The sequence below is a fragment of the Microcaecilia unicolor genome, chromosome 3 (genome assembly GCF_901765095.1).
Source record: "Microcaecilia unicolor chromosome 3, aMicUni1.1, whole genome shotgun sequence".
Taxonomy (NCBI): domain Eukaryota; kingdom Metazoa; phylum Chordata; class Amphibia; order Gymnophiona; family Siphonopidae; genus Microcaecilia; species Microcaecilia unicolor.
Window position 1 is genome coordinate 154,624,679 of NC_044033.1, and position 24,019 is coordinate 154,648,697.

The 24,019-nt window shown below is 39.3% G+C and overlaps 1 protein-coding gene across 1 annotated transcript in view; it reads right to left on the minus strand.

The window, feature by feature from the left end:
* The window catches only part of TTC27 (tetratricopeptide repeat domain 27), a 302,320-nt gene that overhangs the window by 48,685 nt on the left and 229,616 nt on the right, over positions 1–24,019 (minus strand). Inside the window, exons 13-14 of the mRNA XM_030196512.1 lie at positions 7,086–7,313; positions 3,216–3,314 (exon numbers count right to left, since the gene is read on the minus strand). Of these exons, the coding sequence (XP_030052372.1) occupies positions 3,216–3,314; positions 7,086–7,313 (327 nt within the window). The remainder of the gene's footprint in view (positions 1–3,215; positions 3,315–7,085; positions 7,314–24,019) is intronic.

Here is a 24,019-nt window from a genome sequence, read left to right on the forward strand (position 1 = left end):
ACACAAAGCAAAGCACCTTATTTTTTTTTTTTTTTCAAACTTCTCCTCACAAATAAACAATTTTACCTCAGCTTACCTGACTGAGCAGTCAACAAAAAACTTCTCACCTACCATCTGCTAGAGACTGGAAACATACTGGCTGTTGCTAGGCTGCACAGAATACTATATACAGTGATGTCATAATTCAGTTATCATCAGTGTCCATCTGTTGGTAGAGAGCATAAATTTATGCATCTGGACTGGCGCTGAACACTGTGGTTACTGGACAACTCCCAGCTCTGTCTTGGCCCTGTCTTGACACTAACTGGGATAGGCCAGGGTAAACAGAGAAGATTTTCAATGGCATTATGTGAATAATGCAGCTGGAAATGGCCCCAGTGAGTGGCACTTATTCGGTTACGATTTGCTCCTACCTGCTAAGCACCTCTGAATATGCAGCCCTTTTCTTAAAGGCTGATACCAGAGCTTCTAGAAATGAAGACACTATCCTATAAAACCTGTGTCCTGCCTTATTTTCTTATAGAAACCCTCCCAAAAAAGTAAGATAAGTTTTGAAAATGAAAGACAGAAATATCTACCTCTCAACTCTTTCTGCTTTAACAATGATATCTGCAAATAATGGCCACTACTATGGGTACCAGAGTGGCATAATATGCTAACCTTTTCATGGCAGAACTGAAGAGACATTTTTGAATACTTATCAGAATATGTCCCTAAAAATAGTACCAGTATATTGAGGACATTTTTATGATTTGGACTGAGGGAGAAGAGACTCTCAAACAATTTTACAGTTCTCTTCATACATACCATCCTACAATCAAATTCAAAACTGACTACTCCCCCAAAAAGCCAACTTTCTAGACACCACAGTTTCCATCATCAATAGCTATATACGAACATCTATATACAGGACACCTATGGACAGATGCTGCTACCTCCACAACTCCAGCTTCCACCCTTCACATATAAAAAAATACATTATATACAGCCAAGCCACACAATACCATTGTATCTGCTCTGACCCAAGAGATACAGATAAACACTTCAAAACCCTTGCTGAATCCTTCAAACAAATGGCTACAACCCCAAAACAATCTCTAAGAATACTGCCTCTTCCCTTAAAATACCCAGAGAAAACCTATTGCAGTACAAAGAAAAGAAAGCCACAAAAAGAATTCCCCTTGTACTGATATAGAATCCAGAGCTGGAAAAATTGAAAGAATCATAAAAGATATATAGCCACTACTCCAGGATGAATTACTGAGAGAGTATTCCAAGATCCACCAGTGCTGGCCTTCCGACAGCCACCTAATTTGAAACACAAATTAGTCAAAAGCAAGCTCCCAGTACAAGCTCAAAGAATGGTACACGCCCCTGCAATATACCAAGCTGCAAACTGTGCCAATATATTTCACAGGATCCCACATGCTCATCTTCAAATGTGGTATATATCATTCAATGCAAAAAGGTTGACGAAGGGTGCTATATTGGAGAAACAAGCCAGAAACTAAAGACAAGAATCTATTCACATAGACACAATATTAAACATCACAATGCCAACCAGGATGTCAACCTTTGCAGGACAGCACTTCACAAAACCAGAACACTGTATCAATGATTTCATGGTGAGAATATTAAAAGGAAATTTTAAGACAATCAGGAACGTATGATGTTTGAAGTAAAAATGATTAAATATTTTGACACCCACCAGACAGGGCTTAAAGATCTTGGTTTTTTATCCCACTATAAACCATATAATTATACTGCTTTGCCACCCTCTCATAGGCGGTCGGTGGCCCAACTGTTTGGGGAGGCCAAAGGGGCGGGGTTAGGGGGTGGAGCTTAAATCCATAATTGTCTGATAACACAGAAAAAATAAAAATAAAAGTCACAATTAATACCTTTTATTAAATTTAGATATGTATCATATGTCAAAGAATAAAGTGGTTGCTCAAAGCATATTCTAAGCACAATCGCTCAACTGCAAAACACTATGCACAACTTTGTGCAAAACACACTCAGAACCTTACTGTACCATAAATATTACACTGGGCAGAACCTAATACACCAATATACCACCCATACGGAAAATGTAGACCGTCAACAATATGAAACAAGGGATCATATCATCACAATTCTCATGTAGAGCCACAAAACACCCTAATTCATGTTTAATGTGGGATAAAATGCCATAAATAAGTAAATAAATATAAACTTTTAATGCTGAGCACTTGATTCTCAAAGTGGACATATTCCAAACACTATAATGAAAATAAAATGATTTTTTTCTACCTTTGTTGTCTGGTGACTTTTTCTGATCATGCTGGCCCAGTATCCGATTCTGCTGCTATCTGTCCTCAGTGCAGGTCAGGAAGTCATCCTCGTTAAATATCTTCCTGGCAACCCAGAACACCTCCAGCCAACCCCCCTTCCTCTCCCAGCAGTAAGGTAAACAAACCATAAACCAATTTCTACAACTGGTTACACAAGGCTAGAGGGCTTTCACTGCAGCTCTTGCTGTGAGGATGGAGGTAAATCAACAATTTAAACCCCTCAGAGCACAGCAGGGGAGGCTTAGCCTCTCCAAGCCTCTTATACTGGGCGCCTATGCACCCTCTTATTATCCATTCATCTCTCCCTGTCTCTCACATACCCAGCTCTCCCTGTTTCTTACCTAACCCACCCCATCGTCTTCCTGTGAGACTGTCATTGGAATGCTTTTGTGTTTCTGATCTGAAGGGGGGTTACCTTCGAAAGCTAATCAGAAAATATATTGCCAGTCCAATAAAAAAGGTATCATCTTTTCTTAGTTTTGTTTTATTTCTATTTATTACCTTTAAAAGTAGACTAACACACTAACTAACACAAATAGAAATTAAATTTTCAAAAATTACTGCCTGTATCTCCTACATGGATAGTTCTTAGTTACTGCTTAAACAGACAAGGTAGGCCCGAGGAAAGCCTACAGTGTTCCCTTAAGGTGGTAGACAATAAAATGTATTAGACAAAGTGGCATTTATTTAGAACTTATGAAAAGCTATTGAGCTTTTTTCATGCTGTCTAGTGAGAAAACATTTAATTCTCTATCCACTCTGAACACAGAGTGGAGAGCATTCAAATTGTGACTTCAGTGCACCAGATAAATGCTTGGGCAAAAAATATCTTTGCTGTTTTGAGGAAACACAAACTTTCAATCATAGTTAAGTGATACTTACATCAGGTTCCAACGTCACACAGCGCTGGAATGCTTTTGCAGCACCTTCATACTCTTCTAAAGCCAAACAGGCACAACCCAAGGAAAACCAAACACCTAGCTGAACACAGAAAAGAAAGAAAGAGGTATTCAGGACAGGAGAAAAGACTGCCCTTAAATTTAAGGTGAAAACTAAACTTTAGTTTTTTTGATTGCTATATCAAGATGAAGAACTTGTTTTCAACTGGGTTGGCAAGGCTCGGGGGGTGGGGCCAGAGAACAGGGTGAGAAAGTGACTTATCCAAGGCCACACAAAGTCAACAGCAGAGTGGAGCATCCTGCAATATCCAAACATCCCATGATAAAACCATCACAGAAATCCTCAGGAAAATCTTAAAAGAGTATTTCATTATAGCATTACTAGAGGAGATTTAAAACAGGTCTCAAATGATTAAACAGCCAAGCTCTGTTTGATTTCTTTATATGCACTGCTCCTCTTTTCTAGTGGTAGATTTGTTCATATTCTGTAGCAATCAGTATGAGGAGGGGAGGACCATACCCAGGGGTGGGATAGAAGGGTAACTGCTAGGGCATGAAAACCCTTAAGGGTAGAAAAATGGTTGAAATGCAAGTATGGACTTGCAGCAGCTAAAAAGCCAGAAAGAGTGCAGCTCTTCTCCAATCATATAGTTTGTAGGGAGTACAGAATGACATGGAGATAGGGACCCATGGTAAATCTGCGGTTTAAAAAAAATTACCACGGGAATGGTAAAAAGCCTTGCTCCCATGTTAGAAAAAGAAAAGTGATTATCGTGGGTCTGGCATCCCAGTGTCTGTCATCCTTTCTCCCTCCCCCTCCCTGCCGCATCTCTATAACTTGCAGCCACAAGAAGGATCCCTAGAGGCCTGCTTCGGGGCCTTCCCTCTCCCGGCTTCTGATATAACTTCCAAAATGGAAAGTTACATCAGAAGTAGGCCTGTAGGGATTCTCTTTCTGGCAGCAACGTAGAGAGATGCAGTAGGGAGGCAGATGAAAACAAAATACTGGATGCACGGGGAAGGGAGCTGAAGAGGACAGAGGAGGTGGCACTGTGGGGGGAGGGAGAAGGGCTAGAGCTGAATGGAAGGGAGAGAGGAGCTAGACCTATGGGGGGTCTGGAGTGAGGGAAGGGAGAGAGGTGCTGGACCCATGGGTGGAGGCTGGAGGGAGGGAAGGGAGAGAGATGCTTAAGTCCCATGGAGGGGGGGCTGGAATCAGGGAAAGGGGAGAGATGCAGGAGGGAGGGAAGGGAGAGAGGTGCTGGAGTCCCATGGGGGGGGCTAAAGGAAGGTAAGGAGAGATACACATTGGTGTGAGAAGCTGAACACACAGAGGTATACAGAAATAGAGGGGAAATCATGGGCATGGAGGGGAGCATAGGGAAAGGGACACAAAGGGGAAATGCTGAATGCGGATGGTATATGGACACAGAGGGGCAATGCCAGACATGGGAGGGGTTATATGGACACAGAGGGATGACGCTAGACATGGGGGAGAATAGGAACACAGAAGGAAGATGCTGGACATAGGGGTTGAGGATAGGGACAAAGAGTGGTGATGATGAATTTGGGGAGACAGACACGGGAGGTGCTGGTCAGGGAAATTTAGGGGACACAGAGAAGGGAGATGAACATGGAGGTACACAGACAGAAGATGGATGGTGAGAATTGAAAAAGAAGAAATATAAAATGGGCAGCAGACCTTGGCGAAGTGAGTTAAGAGAACACAGAGGGAAACAGAAACTAAAGCCTGGGACCAACATGAAAAATAAAATGATCAGACAACAAAAGGTAGGGAAAAATATGTTCTATTTTGTGATTAGAATATGTCAAATTTGAAATGTGTATCCTGCCAGAGCTGGTGTTAGATATGGCTGGGGCCCAGGGCAGAAATTTGGAAGGGGACCCCAAAGCCCACTACCAGGCTGTGCCTTCCAGCAGGCTTAAGGTTTTCCCTGGCTAGGGGGCTGTTATCCTAGTTGCACTCCCCTAACACCATCCCTGGCATGTGTGATCCTTATATTTTGAATAGTATAGGAGGAAATGCATCTTTTTCTATTTCTTTGGTGTGGCTTCTTGGGGTTTTGGTTTAATATATGTTTACCATTTTTGGTCAGCTCATGGTCATCCCATGGTTTTCAGTATCACCTTTATGCTGATGACTCCCAGATCTACCTCTCCACACCAGACAATACATAATTTAATGTTAATGGAAAGGAATGGAGTCAGGCTTTCTCATGGGCGGAGGAAACGCTTTCTCTCAATATGGGAAGCATATATTTAATCTCTATTACCTAGAGCTAGAAGTTTAATACTTAACTCTCTTTAACTGCTTAGAAAGAGAAGTTCTTGATTTTAAAGAGATATCAAGCAAAAAAAAAAAAACCAGAAAACGTGACAATATCTATATGGGGTTTTTTTTCTCTTTTCACTTTCTGGTCATCAAGGGTATACTACTGTGTGGGGAGACATAACAGACCAGTCGCCCTACTCCCATCAGTAGCTTGCAACATTAGTTGCCTCATTGTCCCGAGCTTTACAATTTATGTTGCACTTAATCAACAGAGATAGTATTCTTGAGGAGGGAGAAAGGCGGAGGGGTTTGTTCAGTTATCTTGAGAAAAGCCACAAAGACAAATATGGGATAAAGAAGTAATACCACACTGGGAGTCAATCTAGAGGCTCTTAAGGTTGTTGCTTCTTTTATTTTGCTAATAGTGTATTATAGAGAACTACAAGTCCAGATTAATATTTATATCACAATTCCATGTTAAGTGTATAAGTGGGTGGGTTGGGGGGATATCAGAATGATAGCTTGTTTGATGTAACACCATATTCTATGATTTATTTATATTGTGTTAATGTCATTTGATTATGATGTAAAATTCAGCAAGTGATTAAAGATAAATGAGGAGATATCTAATAGCTAAAGGAAGCATTAAGAAAATGTACACTTTAGTTATTTTTTATGCTTCAACGAGTAGTGTCCCTTTATTGACGCATTGATACATTACATGACACACCCAATACATACCTTTAAAGTTCGGTGTGGCTCACAAAAAAAAACAAACCTGAAACTCATCCAGGAATTACATGACTTCTTAAAAAAAAACCATATATATTTATGCGACCTACCTCTTAAAAATTTTCTAAATAAAAACATTTTCAACAGTCTTCAACAAGTCATATAATTAGATTGTCTTCTAATATCGGTTGGTAAATCACTCCAGTGTGTAGCTGCCAAATATGCAAATGTACTAAAGAAAACCTTTTTATAGACCACCTTTCTAGGATCTGGAAATTGTAAACTGAAAAAACATCTTAATACAAGGAAAATATTTTGAGAGTACAAATAAGGGAAACCCTTGGTATATGGGGACTTTAAATATTATATTAGATCCTACATTACATAACAGCAGTTGAATAAGGAGGGAATGGACTTTAAGTGAGATGGGTCTGAGAGTGAAGAAAGCAAGAGGAAAAGTGGAAGTGTGCAAAGGAGAGGGAAGGGAAACATGCAAGTAGGAAAGTCTACACCTCCATTTCCCCCTCAACCATACACAAACACCCCACCTCATCTTTCCACCCAGCCATACACACACAGCCCACCAACCCCACCCTAGCAACTGCAAAACCTACACATACGTGGGATAAGTAACATATACATGTAGGTTAAGGAGTTATAAATTGCACTCTTTTCATATTGATATGCAATTTCAAACTCGCTAAAAATGTCATCACTCATCTTGCTTAGAACTACAAACCCAAACTATGGATGTCAATTGAAAAGTTCTAAAGGCAAGTTACAACCAAAATTTGTCAAAAGTCTTTGTTTTTTTGTTTTTTTTCTGACCTGCATGGGATTAATCTTTACTGAGTGTTCAAAGCACTCCACACATTCTTTAAACTCCTTATTTCGAAGATGGAGAAGACCTTTTGAGCGCTGGGCACGGGCACTGCGATGCTTGGAGAGCTCCCAGGCCTTGTCGTAGTACTGGTGATCCCGCAATACATCACCAAGCAAGCAATATAAATTGGCAGTCTCCTTTTTATTCAGTTCTTGCCTTAGGATTTCTTCTGCCTAATTGAAATAAAAATCATATAAATAAGAACAAAATTCCAAGTTTTTAATGACAATGACAGCTATGGATCACAAATGCATATTCATTGACATACATTCTGAACGTCTGTTGTTTTCACATATGCTCATAATGAATATGTATGGAAGAAGAGAACCCAGTTGCAACTACTACATGAGGCATAAGCTAACTCCAATTGCAAATGCATTTCATTTGCATTTCAAAACACACAAAGAAAACTTACTCAAGAGAAATGAAAATGAGAATTGAGACTAAGTTTGCAACATTAATATACCTTCATTACTTGATGGAGTTATTCCTACTCAGAAAATGAAAAACCATTACCTGTCCAGGCCATCAATTTTCAGATGCAATGATGATATATAGGAAGCTTGAATTCCTCTCCCAGCTTTACAAACATCTTCAAGCACCCTTTTGTTTATATGTTTCTTAATTTTTTTAAATAGATTTTACAAATTTTGTGCCATCAGAAATAGTGTTTCATATTCTGTTTATCACTGCTATATATTTAAGCAGGATAATGCTGCAATTGCCATCTGTCCATTCTAATTTTTTAAGCCAGCATCTCCTTAACTTTATCTTCTAAGAGCATTTATATGTTTAAATATATTTTATTGAAGAGACAACTTCCATTTTGCAACTAACACAGAAAAATAGAATTACCTTTGCTCTCCAAGAACATTTTACATTTTTCTTCCCTCCCTTCCTCCCCCCTCCCCCCCCCCAAAAAAAGTCTCCAACAGTTTTATTGATGGTACTTCAGAAAGAACATTTCCAAGTAACAAATGGAGATAAGACATACAGTACAAATGTGTGTGCGACTCTCGTAGAATAGAACAATCTACCATCAAACGTTTCTCCCAGCATTCTCCTCCCCCCTCCCAAAAGTCCCTCAAACTGCTTTTCACATTGTATTGAAGTCCATTTATGACCCTCTAACATAAAACTATATTGCAATACTGCGTCACAAACATAAATAGTGGAACCTTCAATTCTCACAGCAGTATTTAAAAGTCACTGCTCTAGCAGAGTGCCTGAACTCTGATGACACTCCACCCTAATTAAGTAACCGTCTATTAACCCCCCCCCCACCCCATGACCCTGTCCAAACCCTATTAATGCAATTTCCCAATTTCTGTGTCCTCACTCTTCCTGACTGTTCACCAGACCAACAATAATTTAAAAAACCAAAAAAAAAAACCCACACATCTCTTCCTATCAGAGCTTGTTAAATATTAAACTGCGAGCTTTATATTCTAAGAGCATTTATAACATATCAATTTTTATCAGTCACTCAAAAAATGTCACTTAGCTATTCCTTCAACGGACTCACTGCCAACATGGCCAGTGTTTTGTTTCTTTCTTCAGGGTAGTATTCCATGATGCATATCTAACATTCAATCTTTTTTAAAGGACCTTAGCAGCAACTCATTTCATATGAGCATGTAAACTCATAGCTCACCTGCCTCAGTAATGTAATCCCAAATAGAGTCCCAAAAACACTCAACAAAAGGGCACGGTCCACAAATTTAATTTTTAGTATGAAGCCTTTAAATAGAAAATACTATGCTAAGAATTAAGTAATAACAATATGCAGGAAACGGACACCACCGCTAACATGTGGCACACTTTTTGAAATTATTTTCTCTACTTTGTAGTTATACCGGACCATATCCTGAGGCAGCATTTGCGAAACATGCTGCATATTGGTGGTGGCGTCCATGTTCTGCATAGTTCAAAAGATAAGTATTGATACTTAATGCTTGGCACAAGATTTTCTATTTAAAGATTTCATAGTAAAAAATAAATTTGTGGACCAATGAAGAGGCAGGTGAGCTATGTGTTTACATGCTCATAAGAAACAAGTTGCCGCTGGGGTCCTTTAAAAAAAGTTTTGAATTAAAAAAAAAAGTTTGGTGACTTAAGAATTTAAAAACATTTCCTATTCCATGTTGTTTTGTGCCATCTGGAACTCTGATTTATACTTTATATTTTGAACTATGATACGGCCCAACATTGAATTTCCGGCCAAAGTAATGCTTTGATGTTTCTCTTATATATACTATCTGCTACCACATTTGCTTATTTCCGATCTGACGAAGAAGGGCAACCTTCGAAAGCTAATCAAGAAATTTATTAAGTTATGTCCAATAAAAAAGGTATCATCTTATTTTCTTTTCCATGCTTTATTTTGTTTGATTTCTATTGATAGTATAAACTATTAACTTTATAGGTCATACAGCACTGCATATTAGTGTTGTCTGTTGCTGTCTGTTTTGACACAAAATTTTCAATTTTTTAAACTTCAAAACAGAAAAAAAAAAAGAAAAAAACTCAGTTTAAACCTTAATTAAACATTGGTGCATGGGTTTGTTCAGATATGCCATTTCAGTGGTGTGACTTGGTCTCGTATTGACAAGTAAATGGTGGATAGTGCTAAGCCAGTTGAAACAGCATATTTAGATTTGCAGAATGCATTTGACAAGTCCCTCATGGGAGACTCTCCAGGAAATTCAAGTCATGGGATAAGAGGCATTGCCGTTTTGTAGACTGCAAACTGGGCTAAAACACAGGAAACAAAAATAGGACTGTGGAAAAGGGTCAGTGGTGGAGTTCTCTGTATAATGTGACCTGTGTTATCCTACTCATAGACCTGGAGAAAGGAGTGTTGAAAGAGTTGATCAAAAATGTGAATGACACAAAATTATTAAGTTGTTTAAAAATGCAGAAGTTTGCAAGTTTTTGCAGCAGGATCTTTTCAGAGTAGGAGACTAGGTTCAGTGTGGGTAACTGAAAGGAAATAATAATCCCAACTATAGTTACAAAATGCAGGGCTCTGAGTTAGAAGTCACACCCCAGAAAAAACCTTGGAGTCATTGTGGGCAATACATTGAAATTTTCAGCATAGCATGTCATAGCTTGAATGTCAGGGATAATTCAAAAATGAATGGAGAGCACAACTGAGACTATCATAATGACTATGTTTTGGTTCCCTTGTGCGACTGCACCTTAAGCACAGTGTTTAGTTCTGATTGCCCTATATAAAAAAAGATGTAGTGGAACTAGAAAAGGATCAGAGAAGAGCAACAAAAATGATCAAGGGGAAAGAACACCTCAATGACTCTTTAGCTTCAAGAAAAGATGACTTACAGGATGTGATAATGTAACTTCACAGACAGGCAAGGAGCGCTCACAGACACTGGCAGACAAGGGGTAACAGAAGAATTCTTTATCACTGTGTTCTAATATACAAAAACCTGTTGCTTCACAGCTTAGTGCAGTGCTATCACTGCTCTTGTCAGACTCTAAGGAAGCAGTCTAACTAGGGCTGGCTTTTTGCCATACCCCAAATACAATGTTACTGCTCCAAACAAACACAGTCTAACACAGGCTTGCCTTCAGCCTGAACACACAACATAATTGCAGAAACTTCCTACCTTGATTTAGGGGCTTAGCCAGACCTTGGAGGGAGGGGTGTCAAGAGCCCGAGGTGGGGGGGGCACAGTTTAGCCCACTGCGACCCCCTGTGCCACTTTCGACCCCCCCCCCCCCATGCTGATCCTGCCCCACCACTTTCACCCCCCCCCCTCCTGCTGCCGACCCTCCCTGTTGCCACCGCCAGGTACCTTTGCTGGCAGGGGTCCACAACCCCCGCCAGCTGAAGTCTTCTTCAGCACTGGTCTCCGGCGCGTTCTCTGACCTGTTTCTGTGAGTCCTCTACTCCTGACGTCCTGCACAAGTTCTTTAATAAAAATTAAGTCAGGTAGACTTGGGACAGCCTAGAAATGAACTATGAGAAACAGATATACTGCTTAAAATCTGTCAGATCCTTGTGACCCAGACTGGCTACTGTTGGAGGCAAGATGCTGGGTTTGATGGACATTGGTCTGACTCATCTTGGCTTGTCTTATGTTCTTAATGTCTGACATTCTATTATGACTATTGATCCAGGGTGTGTAACTACACTTGGTGTACTGTGTGAGGGTCTGGTCACACCATCTCAATAAAGATACAGCAGAACTAGAAAAGAGATATCGAGGTAGGCAACTTTGGTTAACCAAAATGATAAAGGGAGTGGAGGGATGCAGACAGTGTAGGGCACTGCATGATAGTTACATGAAGGAAGTTAAGCAGGGGAGGTTGGAAAGAAGGTCATATTGATCCCACCCATCAGTGGAAGTTTGGCTCAGTATTTTGAGGATAAAGTTGGTAAAGCTTTGCCATTTTGTTGAGTCTTCTGGAGGACTTCCAATTGGAAATGGTGGGGGGAGGTTAGATTTGTCTGGAGTGGGGGAGAGGGTGGTATGGGCCGAGTTTCAAAAGCTAACATTAACGTTGGTGGAAAAGATGGTGGCGCGAGTATGAAAGGGTTCTATTTTGCTGGACCCTGTTCTGTATACTTGGTTATTATTGCCAAGGAAAGGGCTTATTTATGCCTTTCGTTTGGACAATGGTGTGTCAAAATTTGGAACTGGGCACAGTCCCACAACCTTGGAAACAGGCTATTGTGTGTCCTATTTTGAAGGGCCAGAAACTGGATCCGTTGTGACTGTAGCATTATAGACCTATTTCTAATCTGGGTTTCTGTAGTAATTGATGGAAAAACTGGTTTTGCAGCAATTGGTTGACTTTTTAAGTGAACATGCAGCCTTTCACACTGGTTATAGTACACAGACAACTCTGGTAGAGGTGTGAGGAGACTTAGTCTTACTGGTATCCTTAGTCCTGGCCTCAGCCTTTATGTGGTGGATCATTCTGCACTTATAGAATGATTCAGAGAGATTGGGCTGAATGGTACAGTACTTTCATGATTCACTAGTTTTTTTTTAATCTGACCATACTTTTTCAGTGGCATATGGTATGGAAGTGTCAGTACAGAGGAGATTAAATGCTGGAGTCCTTCAGGGCTCCACGTTATTGATAGTGTTAACATCTTTTTTGAGTCCTTTATTGGATGTGATCCAACAACATGGTTTTAATCCCTGTATATATATATACGCTGATGAAGTTTTGCTAGTATCCAGGATTGGTAAGAGAAAGTTGGATTTAACCTCTTCACAGAACTGCTTGATAGTGGTGACAGGCTGGTTGCTTAGTCATTGTTTGGTAGTAAGTATGCAAAAACTTTAACGGATTACTGGTCTGCAATCTTGACCTGAGCTTACAGTGAAATTACTAGGTACAGAGCTTCTGGTAGTTAATAAATTTCATTATTTAGGGGTTATTATTGATATGAAATTGGATATTACTGCACATGTTGATATGATGGTGCAGTGTGGATTACATTGCGTAGGCTAAGCACAATCCATGGTTTTGTGGATGAGAGGGGAAAGGGAAATGGGACTTGATATACCGCCTTTCTGTGGTATTTTGCAACTACATTCAAAGCAGTTTACATATATACAGGTACTTATTTTGTATCTGGGGCAATGGAGGGTTAAGTGACTTGCCCATAATCACAAGGAGCTGCAGTGGGAATCAAAAGTTTTCTGATGTTGTTTTATATGTTATTTACTACTACTACTTAACATTTCTAAAGCGCTACTAGGGTTACGCAGCGCTGTACAATTTAACATAGAAGGACAGTCCCTGCTCAAAGAGCTTACAATCTAAAGGACACGTGAACAGTCAGTCTTATAGGGGCAGTCAAATTGGGGCAGTCTGGATTTCCTGAAGGGTAAGAGGTGCCGAACGCAGCATTGAAGAGGTGGGCTTTAAGCAAAGACTTGAAGATGGGCAGGGAGGGGGCTTGGCGTAAGGGCTCGGGAAGGTTGTTCCAAGCATAGGGTGAGGCGAGGCGAGGCAGAATGAGCGGAGTCTGGAGTTGGCGGTGGTGGAGAAGGGTAATGAGAGGAGGGATTTGTCCTGTGAACGGAGGTTTCGGGTGGGAACGTTAGGGGAGAGGAGGATAGAGAGGTAGTGAGGGGCAGCAGACTGAGTGCATTTGTAGGTAAGAAGGAGAAGCTTGAACTGAATGCGGTATCTGATCGGAAGCCAATGAAGTGACCTGAGGAGAGGGGTGATATGAGTATATCGGTTCTGACGGAATATAAGACGTGCAGCAGAGTTCTGAACAGATTGAAGGAGGGATAGGTGGCTAAGTGGGAGGCCGGTGAGGAGTAAGTTGCAGTAGTCAAGGCGAGAGGTAATGAGAGCGTGGACGAGAGTTCGGGTGGTGTGTTCAGAGAGGAAAGAGCGAATTTTGCTGATGTTAAAGAGGAAGAAGCGACAGGTCTTGGCTATCTGTTGGATATGCGCAGAGAAGGAGAGGGAGGAGTCAAAGATGACTCCGAGGTTGCGGGCAGATGAGACGGGGAGGATGAGGGTGTTATCAACTGAGATAGAAAGTGGAGGAAGAGGAGAAGTGGGTTTTGGTGGAAAGACGATGAGCTCGGCCTTGGACATGTTCAGTTTCAGGTGGCGGTTGGACATCCAGGCAGCAATGTTGGATAAGCAGGTTGATACCTTTGCCTGGGTCTCCGCGGTAATGTCTGGTGTGGAGAGATACAGCTGGGTGTCATCAGCATAGAGATGATACTGGAAACTCAATTTGATTATGTGAATGCTATTTTTTTTTGTTTTTTTTTTGTTACATTTGTACCCTGCGCTTTCCCACTCATGGCAGGCTCAATGCGGCTTACATGGGGCAATGGAGGGTTAAGTGACTTGCCCAGAGTCACAAGGAGCTGCCTGTGCCTGAAGTGGGAATCGAACTCAGTTCCTCAGTTCCCCAGGACCAAAGTCCACCACCCTAACCACCAGGCCACTCCTCCACTTTTAGCAAGCACTTTTAGCAGGCATAACTAAGGAAAATCTAAAAAAAATCTTCAGACATTGCAACATACCGCTATTAGGATATTAGGGAGGGGTATTAAAAATGAACATGTCATTCCATTGTATATACACTTTTATTGGTTCCCGGTGCCTTACTAAATACAGTTTAAGATACTGGTGTTAATGCATAGGGCAGTATATGAAAAATGCCTAGTATGCTTGCTACTTTGATTCAACTTTATCGACCAGCAAGGTGTTGCGTTCCCATGATAAAAAGCTTTTAGAAATTCCCCCAGTTCAAGAAACACATCTGTGGTCAACTGGAAGAGGGGCTTTTTAAAAAAATAATGCTCTTCCACAATCATAACAGGAGGTTCAGTCTTTGGCGTGGTTTAAATGAATGTTTAAGGCTCATTTTATTTCAATTAGCATTCTCAGTTCCCTCACCTGAGGGTTAGAGGAGAGGGTTAGTTGAAATCCATTTATGAGGAGGTGGGTTTATATGTTTGGGTGTGAATGGTCTAGTGTGCTTGAGACTGTCATTTTTTAAAAACTGTATTTATTGATTTTAAAGCAACATAATATTCATAAAAACATATAACAGCATACAATATGGAACAATGAAGAAAAAAAAACCCAAAAAACAAAACAACATACAGGTCAGTGAGCTGATAAAAATAAAACAGGACAGTATGTACAACATACATTAGAGAGCTAATTCCCTTCACAAGTCACATAGTTGTCTAGCAGGGGCCATGCTCTATGGAAAGAGGAGATGCAACCAAATCTTATGGCAGCCAGTTCCTCATATCGCCTATAAGAACACAGCAGATTCCACCATTCATGATATGAAACAAGCTGATTATTCTTCCAGTGCAATGCAATCAGATGAAAAGCAAGAGAAATCATTAAGTTAAACAGTTTGGCATATTTAGGAGGAAGTGACAAGTCAGGAGTCGAAGCCTTGAGGATTAGTATTTTAAAAGATTGAGCATCTTGGATTGTAAATATTTTCTGGGTGGTGCCCCAAACCGACCTCCAGTAAGACTGAAGATTACAACAAGAGAAAAGCAAATGTTCTTGGGAACCCACCACAGACTGACATGACCAACATAGATTTGAAACACTTGGGTGTACTTTGGCAAGTTTTACAGGCGTCCAGTAGGATTTATGAACAATATAATAGGTAGACTGTAGAAGGGCAGCTGAAAGGGAGAAATGCATAGTTTTTGTCCAAAAAAAGATCCCACTCCTTACTGGACAGCGTGACATGCAGTTCATTTTCCCAAGCAGAGGTAAGATCAGAACATACGTTAGGCTTTGACATTTGCATGAGTTTATACAGTTTAGATGCAGATTTTGGACCCATAAGGGATTGACATAAACTGCTGAAACTTGAGATTGTGGATTGATGGTCCGATGCAGTAGGATAGCAACGCTCAATAATCTGAGTCAGATTTTTCCAAAAAGTGCTATGCGATTGGGGAATGTTATAACGAGTACAAAAATCCTGAAAACGAGTAATAGTGACACCTGCCAACAAATGACTTGGCGACCAAACATTGGCTTACTGCCATATTTTGCGAAGATTGAGTGGAGCTTTAAGAGGAAAAGTAGAATTATACCAAATAGACACATCAACAGAGCTTGACCATTTGAACTGTAAGAGAGAACATACAAAATTTATTGAGTGTACTGAATGTTTAATCACCTGATGATGTGAGGCATAGCGCAATCTATTCATGGTTGGAAGTAAATTCAATGGTAGAGGAAATATTTGTTCTCTTTCAAAGAGTACCCATCTGGGGGTTTCAGTTGAAAAAGAAGAGTACCACTGTTTAGCCTGGGACACCTGAAAGGCCAAATGATATAGCTTAAAATCTGGTATGTTTAAACCCCCAAGATTTTGGGCAGCTGAAGTTTTTTTAAGAGAGATTTGAGGCACAGAAGACTTCCAAAGAAATTTAGTAATTAACACATGAAGCTTTTTGTAGAGTACATCTTTGAATAGGATAGGTACCATACTGAAAATGTAGTTAAGTTTCGGTGCTAGCACCATTTTTACAGCTTCATATTCTCTCCTACTTTCAACACCCAGTCACCTCATATTATTCCCTCCACATCTCATTTATGCCATGATTTGCTATTTTACTGGAAACCTCAAAAAAACAAAAAACTGGCTTCAAAGTCAGTTACATAAAGGATGTCTATATCATGTGCCATAGGACCCGAGCAACAAAGGACTCAAATATAAATCGACTTACGCATCCAGCTTTTCTTATATAAGCGCACAACTATGGAACACACTGCCAAAAGCAGTAAAAACTACGTTTGACCACCTAAATTTCCGTAAACTACTATCATCTACCACATTTGCTTATTTCTTATCTGACGAAGGGCAACCCTTCGAAAGCTAATTAAGAAATGTATTAAGTTATGTCCAATTAAAAAGGTATCATCTTATTTTCTTTTCCATGTTTTATTTTGTTTGATTTCTATTGATAACCGTAAACTACTAAAAACCAACCTGTTCAGAAAGGCATACCCCACCGACCAAACATAAAAACCTGGACACCTGCCACACAATGAAACCAAAGACCGAAATGGACATTTCTCTCTCTTCCTTCCCTAAGTTCCCCCACTATACTTACCATACATGAACACTTACTATACATGAATCTATTCTACCACAATATCACCTTGTATTTGTTCATACCGGAACTGGCAAACACCATAACGGTATTATGTAAACCACATTGAGCCTGCAAATAGGTGGGAAAATGTGGGATACAAATAAATAAATAAATAAATAAATAAATAAATAAATAAATAAATAGTGGCACCCATAGTTCCTTTGATTTGCTGAAAAAAAAATGTTCATAGCAAAAGTAATTTCTTGTTAAGGCTATGGACAGAAGTTGGACCAAAAAATGGGTAGGTACTCTCAAATTGGTTGACTACTGTCAAGAGTTTTTCTGATAACAACTCAGTGCCCTGTTTACTAAGAAGTGCTAGTGTTTTTAGCATGCTCCTAAAATTAGTGTGTGCTAAACGCTAGAGACACCCATATATTCCTATGGGTGTCTTTAGCACTTAGTGCGCATTAAAAATGCTAGCTCGCCCTTAGTGCTGGTTAGTAAACAGGGCCCTAATGCTTTATCTTGTGGTATACTGCTGTACAATGACTAAATCAGAAGTGACTAAAACAGGATCTGAGGCATCTCCATCATATTCATCTAGAGGACTGATTACATAACTAGAATCAAGCATATAAGACTTTAATAGCACAAGAGGTCTCAAGAACACATCTAAAAAATTGACAAGGGGCTCCAATACAGATCATATACAGAGACTAAGGGCTTCTTTTACTAAGCCATGCTAGTGATTCCTGGCGCGGCAAATGAGATTAAGCCCATTCAATTCCTACAGGTTTCTTCTCATTTGCCACATGAAAATTCTTAGCGCGGCTTTGGAAAAGAAGCCCTAAGTCTTTCAGGTGGCTTGGCCAGAAAGTCCTTTTTCATAATTATGAAACCAATATCAAAAGCAAATTTTACCAATGAATCTTTTTTAAAATCCTACAGTTGGATCATTGTCTAAAAGTGAGTAAAAAGTCCTGTCTGAAACTTGCCTGTAGATCTCATGTACGTGATCTGTTTTGTTTATAACTACTATGCCACTCTTGTCTGCGGGTTTGATAACTATATTCTCATTTGTTCTCAGGTTTCTAAGTGCTTTGTTTTCTGTTTTCCTAATACAGATACTTTTTTCCTAATGGGTATATTTATTTTTTAAGCACATATTTGTTTTGCATATAGCTGCTTAAAAATGCGATCAGCTGGTGATTGAGATTACTTTTGGCACCAGCAGCACGATTGAAAGCTGAAAGAGCATACGTGTGTTCTCTCAATTTTTTGATCCTGTAGAAGAAAACAAGTACATAAACTATGCTTGGTAAGTTTCCCAATGTTGGTCTAACATTGTTTTTTACCATGAAATTTCAGTTAAATGGATTCATTTTGAGTTTACTGCAGTTTGATAATCTCAAGGACGCCATGATTACTCAAAAAGTGCCCATGGCAACACTTTCATTTTCACCTTTATTCATTATTATTGATTAGCACTCACACAAGTTACCTATATTTTTATTAATAGATTCATATTGTGTTTTGTTTTCGTAAAAACAAAAGACAGAATGCTGTAATAACACAATGAATAATTTACGCACCAATGGTCACTTTCATGACTTTGCTCTGTAAACCTTTGTACTTATTTTTTTTATTTATAGTTCATGTCCATATACGATATGGTGTATATTTATTTCATGCGTGGGTATGTGAATTGTGAGATGTAACTGACTTTCAAAAAGTCTAATATAATTTAAGTCAGCTATAATCCTGAAAATATAGTAATGTATGATCATAAATCATATACTTCACATCACAAAATTTCATTACATATCCCTAATCCTACTTTATAATCAGGCTCATTTTCAAAGCACTTAGCCTCCCAAAGTTCCATAGAAACCTATGGAACTTAGCCTCCCAAAGTGCTTTGAAAATATGCCTCAATGTCATTCAGTGTACAACAGCATAGACAAACTAATTGTCTCTACATACCCAAGCACATATCGCATTAAAATACTAAACAAAATTGCCACTATATGTGACCATCTCTGGGAAAAGGTAACTAAATTAGCAGATACAAAATGTTGAGAATAGCCTATCTTTCATGTCATGGATCTATAAGCAGTCTGCAAAAATCAAACATATAAACGGCAAGTGACTGACTCACCTGCAAATGCGCAGTAGAGACTTCCCTCTCTGTCCCGCCCTCGCGTCAAGACGTGATGACGTCAGAGGGCGGAACAGAGAGGGAAACAGAGTCGGAGTCACTGTCGGACGCTGCTGCCTGGAAACGAAGATCGCGCGCACCAACCCCCACCCTCCCCCCCCATCCCCGCCGCCGCTCCCGCCCTCCTCCACATCGGGCCTCTTGCACTGACCTGACAGCACCTCTCACCTCCATGTGGAACCGCTGCAGGCAGCAGCAGAGCGATCTGCTGCTGCCTGCAGCGCTTTCACACAGAGGTAAGAGGCGCTGTCAGGTCATTGCAGAGGGCCCGATGCGGAGGGGGGAGGGAGCGGCGGCGGCAAGGAGGGTAGCTGGAAATCTCGCCCATTTTTACGGGCTTAACGGCTAGTAACATATAAAAGGATGGGGTTTGGACTGTTGTACTACAAATTGTTTGCTCTAACAGAATTCATTACAACCTTTTTTTTTTTTTTTGTTTCTGGTGACTTTTGTCACCTTTTCCCTGAGATGCTCACATTTAAAAAAATAAAAAAAGATGCACCTTTTGTTGCCTATAAAATAAATAAATGTAGCCATTCAAACTAGCACTACTATGACATCATGCTGCTTGTGGTTGTGTGCATCAGTCTGAGCAACTATATTAAAGCTTGTATTTCATTTAATGTAAAAGTATATTTTTCAAACTATTTATAGTAATCAAAATATGAATGCGCGACACCCCTACGAGAAAAACTACACTGGCTCCCACTTAAAGAACGCATCACGTTCAAACTTTGTACCCTAGTCCACAAGATCATCCATGGAGACGCCCCAGCCTACATGTCAGACCTAATAGAACTACCACCCAGGAACGCAATAAAATCTTCTCGCACATTCCTCAATCTTCATCCTCCCAATTGTAAAGGTCTGAAATACAAATTGTTGCATGCATCTACCTTTTCCTATATGAGCGCACAGCTATGGAACGTACTACCACGCAACTTGAAAACAGTCCATGAACTGGCCAATTTCCGCAAACTACTGAAAACTTATCTTTTCGACAAGATTTATCACAAAGATCAACACATGTAACTGTATAATCTTTAATATATATAGGAATGTCTTATAACGTCTTTTGCTGTAATACAACCATGTACTTCACCACCATGTAACCCTAACCCTCCATAAACCAAATGTATACTCTTTTCTATTTCCAATATCCACGACGAATTGTAAGCCACAGTGAGCCTGCAAAGAGGTGGGATAATGTGGGATAGAAATGCAATAAATAATAATAATATAATAATTGCAGCTTGTGGTTTACTTACAGGATAGCAGCATCTACTAAAATTCACTCTGCAAACAAAGCATTTAAACTTGCAAATTCAACTTTTACTTTACATATAAAACAATTTATCTTAATTCAATACTTGTTACAAAAATGTTTCTAACATACTTCAAAAAACCTTTCAACATACAGTTATCTTTTTTATTTATTAATTTCATCAAAATCTTCACCATCGAAAACAGGCACAAATCAAAATGCTTCTCAAAACCCCCAAATTTCTTTACTTCCAACAATGAACATCCAGCACAGGAGACAGCCTCTGACTAATTTGTGTCACTAGGCAGATTGCCAAATTTTGCACCTGACCCAAAGTTGCCATTTTAAAGCTAAACTCCAGCGCTCAAAGTGATCAATAGTTGTCATGGTGTCTGAAAGCATACTCGCTACTCTTAAAGAGACAGTCTTATTTCAAGTTGAAAGTCTGAATGAATATGTAGCCATTGTCTCTGCATTCTATAACACTTATTGCTTTAAAGATAGACGAAACAATACAAAACTGCTGAGCAACTGGCCATACATTCATCCACTTTCAATCATGATAAAAAGGTGATGCATTTTGTTCCTTGCAAAATAAATGAATATAGCAAACCATCTTACAATGAAGGAAGGTGTATAATCTTTTTGTAACAGAAATATGAATTTTAAGATATATGATTTTACATGTAAGATGTATTTGCAAGGTTAAATGCTATATGGCCCATCCAGTCTGTCCAACAAGATGGCCAGAGTTGTATCTGGCATTCTGCACATATTCTACACCTTCAAGATTATAAGGACAGAAAGACAACAACAAGATCAAGAAAAAAATATTATAGCTTCTTCACAGATTGTGTCTCCTTGCTGATAAAGACTACTACAGCTCTCGTTGGCTGGTAAGGGGTTGCACTATACCCGTTACACTTATGGTGTTAAAAGAATACAGGCTTCAAAACTTTAGCACCAGCGAATGCTATTGACTATCCCCACTACCACTTTAATTAACCTAGCTCTTTGTCAAGGTACGTTATTTATTACTGTCTTGGCACTTTAAACAGGATGGTTAACAATTTGCGACATTTCTTAAGAATTACGTATAATCTATCATGTTGTCATAGTGAAAAACATTCTTCTTTAACTTTGCATATAGCCTACCCAAATCCACTGAAACTACTCTGCAAAGAAATCTATTATCCATCCTCATACTAGGAGTCATATGTGCAGATTTTGTTTGGTGGTTTATAGGGGACTGGGTAGCCAAAACATTACCAGTGGATTGTGGTTCTACTTAAATAGACCCTTTGTAATACTTGAAATATTTTAATGAAAACAGTTTTTCTTCCTTCCCCTCAATTATTCACTTTATGAATTACCTTTAATTTCATGTCCCTAAAGCCTCAGCTTAGTTTTCTCCAAGCATACATCATCTTCCTTGTAGACTGAAGTTCATATTGTTTTCTGTTTTCTTCTTTAACAAAAGTTTCAAGTAAAACATCCACTGACTACAGAGTTAACAAACTATTAAAACTAAGCTTATTCGTAATTACTTTTAGACTCTAATTGTTCTTTCACACTGAAAGTGTATAACACGTTGCATAGATCAATTAAATAAACTCTTACTTTAATGTATTCTTTAGATAGAGGAATGTGAATGATGCGCATGGGTTGAAGACACTTACTGTGTACTGTATGCGCATTTATGTTTGGTTTTCTATACAGATCTTGTTAAGCAGAATTGTAAAACACAGTGCATTAGATTTACAATTAAGTGACAATAACCAGGGAAGAAAGACATTCCTGGTCTGTTAATGCCCTATCAAAGGGCCTAAACTCACAAAGGAAATCAACCAACACATAATAGTAATGACAACTTCTGTTTTGGTTATTATAAATGTCATGATCCAAAAGAGGTAAAAATAATGATGTAGACTGGCCTTTCAACTTAATGCTGAATTCTGGTGTTTGCATTTGCCAGGCCAGCAAGTTTTGGGTGCACTGTAGAGGAGGTAAGCTCAGATCCCCAGGATGGAAAAAAAGCAGGCTGTTATTTCAGGGTGATTCGCCCTGACTTGATTGGTCTTGGAAGCAGAAAATCTGCCAAACTTCACCTTGTAAAGGAAACCTACACTACACAGGCAGCAGGCCTGGGGAAACTTGTCTTTATCTTGTTTGGTGAGTGAATTTAATAAAACACTGGATTGTAGGGATATGTATTTGTTACTGTGCATCCAGTTCATTAGTGTGCCTTAAAATATTTAGTACACACTAAATCAATATAATGCTCTTGATTAGTGCACATTAAAAAGTTATAACATGCATTACATTTTTTTTGAATTAATGTTATGAAATGAATTGGAAAAAAACGTCCACAACTCAACCAAAAAACAAAGCAAAATTTTACCCTGTTTTCATAGCTAATGGATTGCTAAGTGCCATGGGCACTTCCTGGCTGCTAATGTTTTCTGTAGTACTCAAATGAGAAGAACAATGAATTCCTGTGCCAGAATCCTGAATACATTCCCTTGCATCCTTAATGTCAAACAAGTCAGGATACTTTGTTTTAAAATAGTATTAAAGTTTAAAAGATGTTATTAATGTTTGTAAAAATAGTACTAGATCAAGTGAAAAAAATAGAATGGAGAGGAGAAATGCAGAAAACTGGGAAAATGAATATTCATCTACAAATCTGTAGCTAAACTGGAGCATAAAGGGGAAAAATAATTACTAAATATAAGCTGAATTCTCATTGTTTGAGCATTACATCTTCCTTACAGTAATAATTCCCCCTTCGTAAACAACCTCTATGCCACCTATCAATTCCAGTGAAATTTCAGCTGCCCTTTTCCAAATTCTAATTTGATAATGACCATTTTCTCAGTCAAGATTCTTTCTAGTGACACAAGAAAAGATTTAGTTTTGGATATGGTATAGTAATTTAAAACTTCTAGTCTATATTTAAAAGTTTCTTTAAAAAAAAAAAAAAAAAGAGGGAACAGCAAATTACCCTCGGCAAAAGGGAGAGTCTTTTTATTATGGCATCAAAGTTCTGAACAGACAGACAGCTGGACAAAGTCTAAATTCTGACTGAAGAATATGGAGCAGTGCAGGAGATCTCTGGGGCAGAATACAATACAACAAGGAGTGCTGACAAGAACTTAATATTCTCCAGACACATAGACAGACACTCTGATACACTGTTTGGCAATGAAATGCAGTTTTGTCATTTTGTAAAAACTAGAACCCAAATTAGGAGGTCTAATTATGATTAGAATGTGCCAGAAGACCGATAATTACTCTTGCAAGATAAAACTGTTAACTACTGGAAAATATATAGCCTACTATGTACAACAGTCTAAACATATGCTCTCACTAGCTCTAACAGACCAGCAACTGGAAAATTAGTAAAATGTAACCTTTCAACATTAGACTCATGACAGAAAAAATCAGATGATACCATAGTAAGTACAAGTGAGTAGATTTATTTTTCTTGGTGGTAGTGGCCCAAGCTTCATCTATATTAAAAAAGGGCTGTGCATAGCCGGGAATTTGACAGGGGATGAGTCTGCATTTCCTTCCCTTCTCCTTCTTGCCACATCTATCCCTTCCCTTCCTGGCCCAGCAAAGATCTATTCATTCCCTCTCCTCCCCCCCCACCGTACATTAATTCACTTCATCTTCACGCAGGCAGTGCCACTTGTACGCTGCCTGCGGCCTGCATCGGGGCTCTCTCTCTGAACCCTCCCACCCTTCAGAAAACAAGAAGGTGTGTAAGAAGGGGATGGATGGTTCACAGAG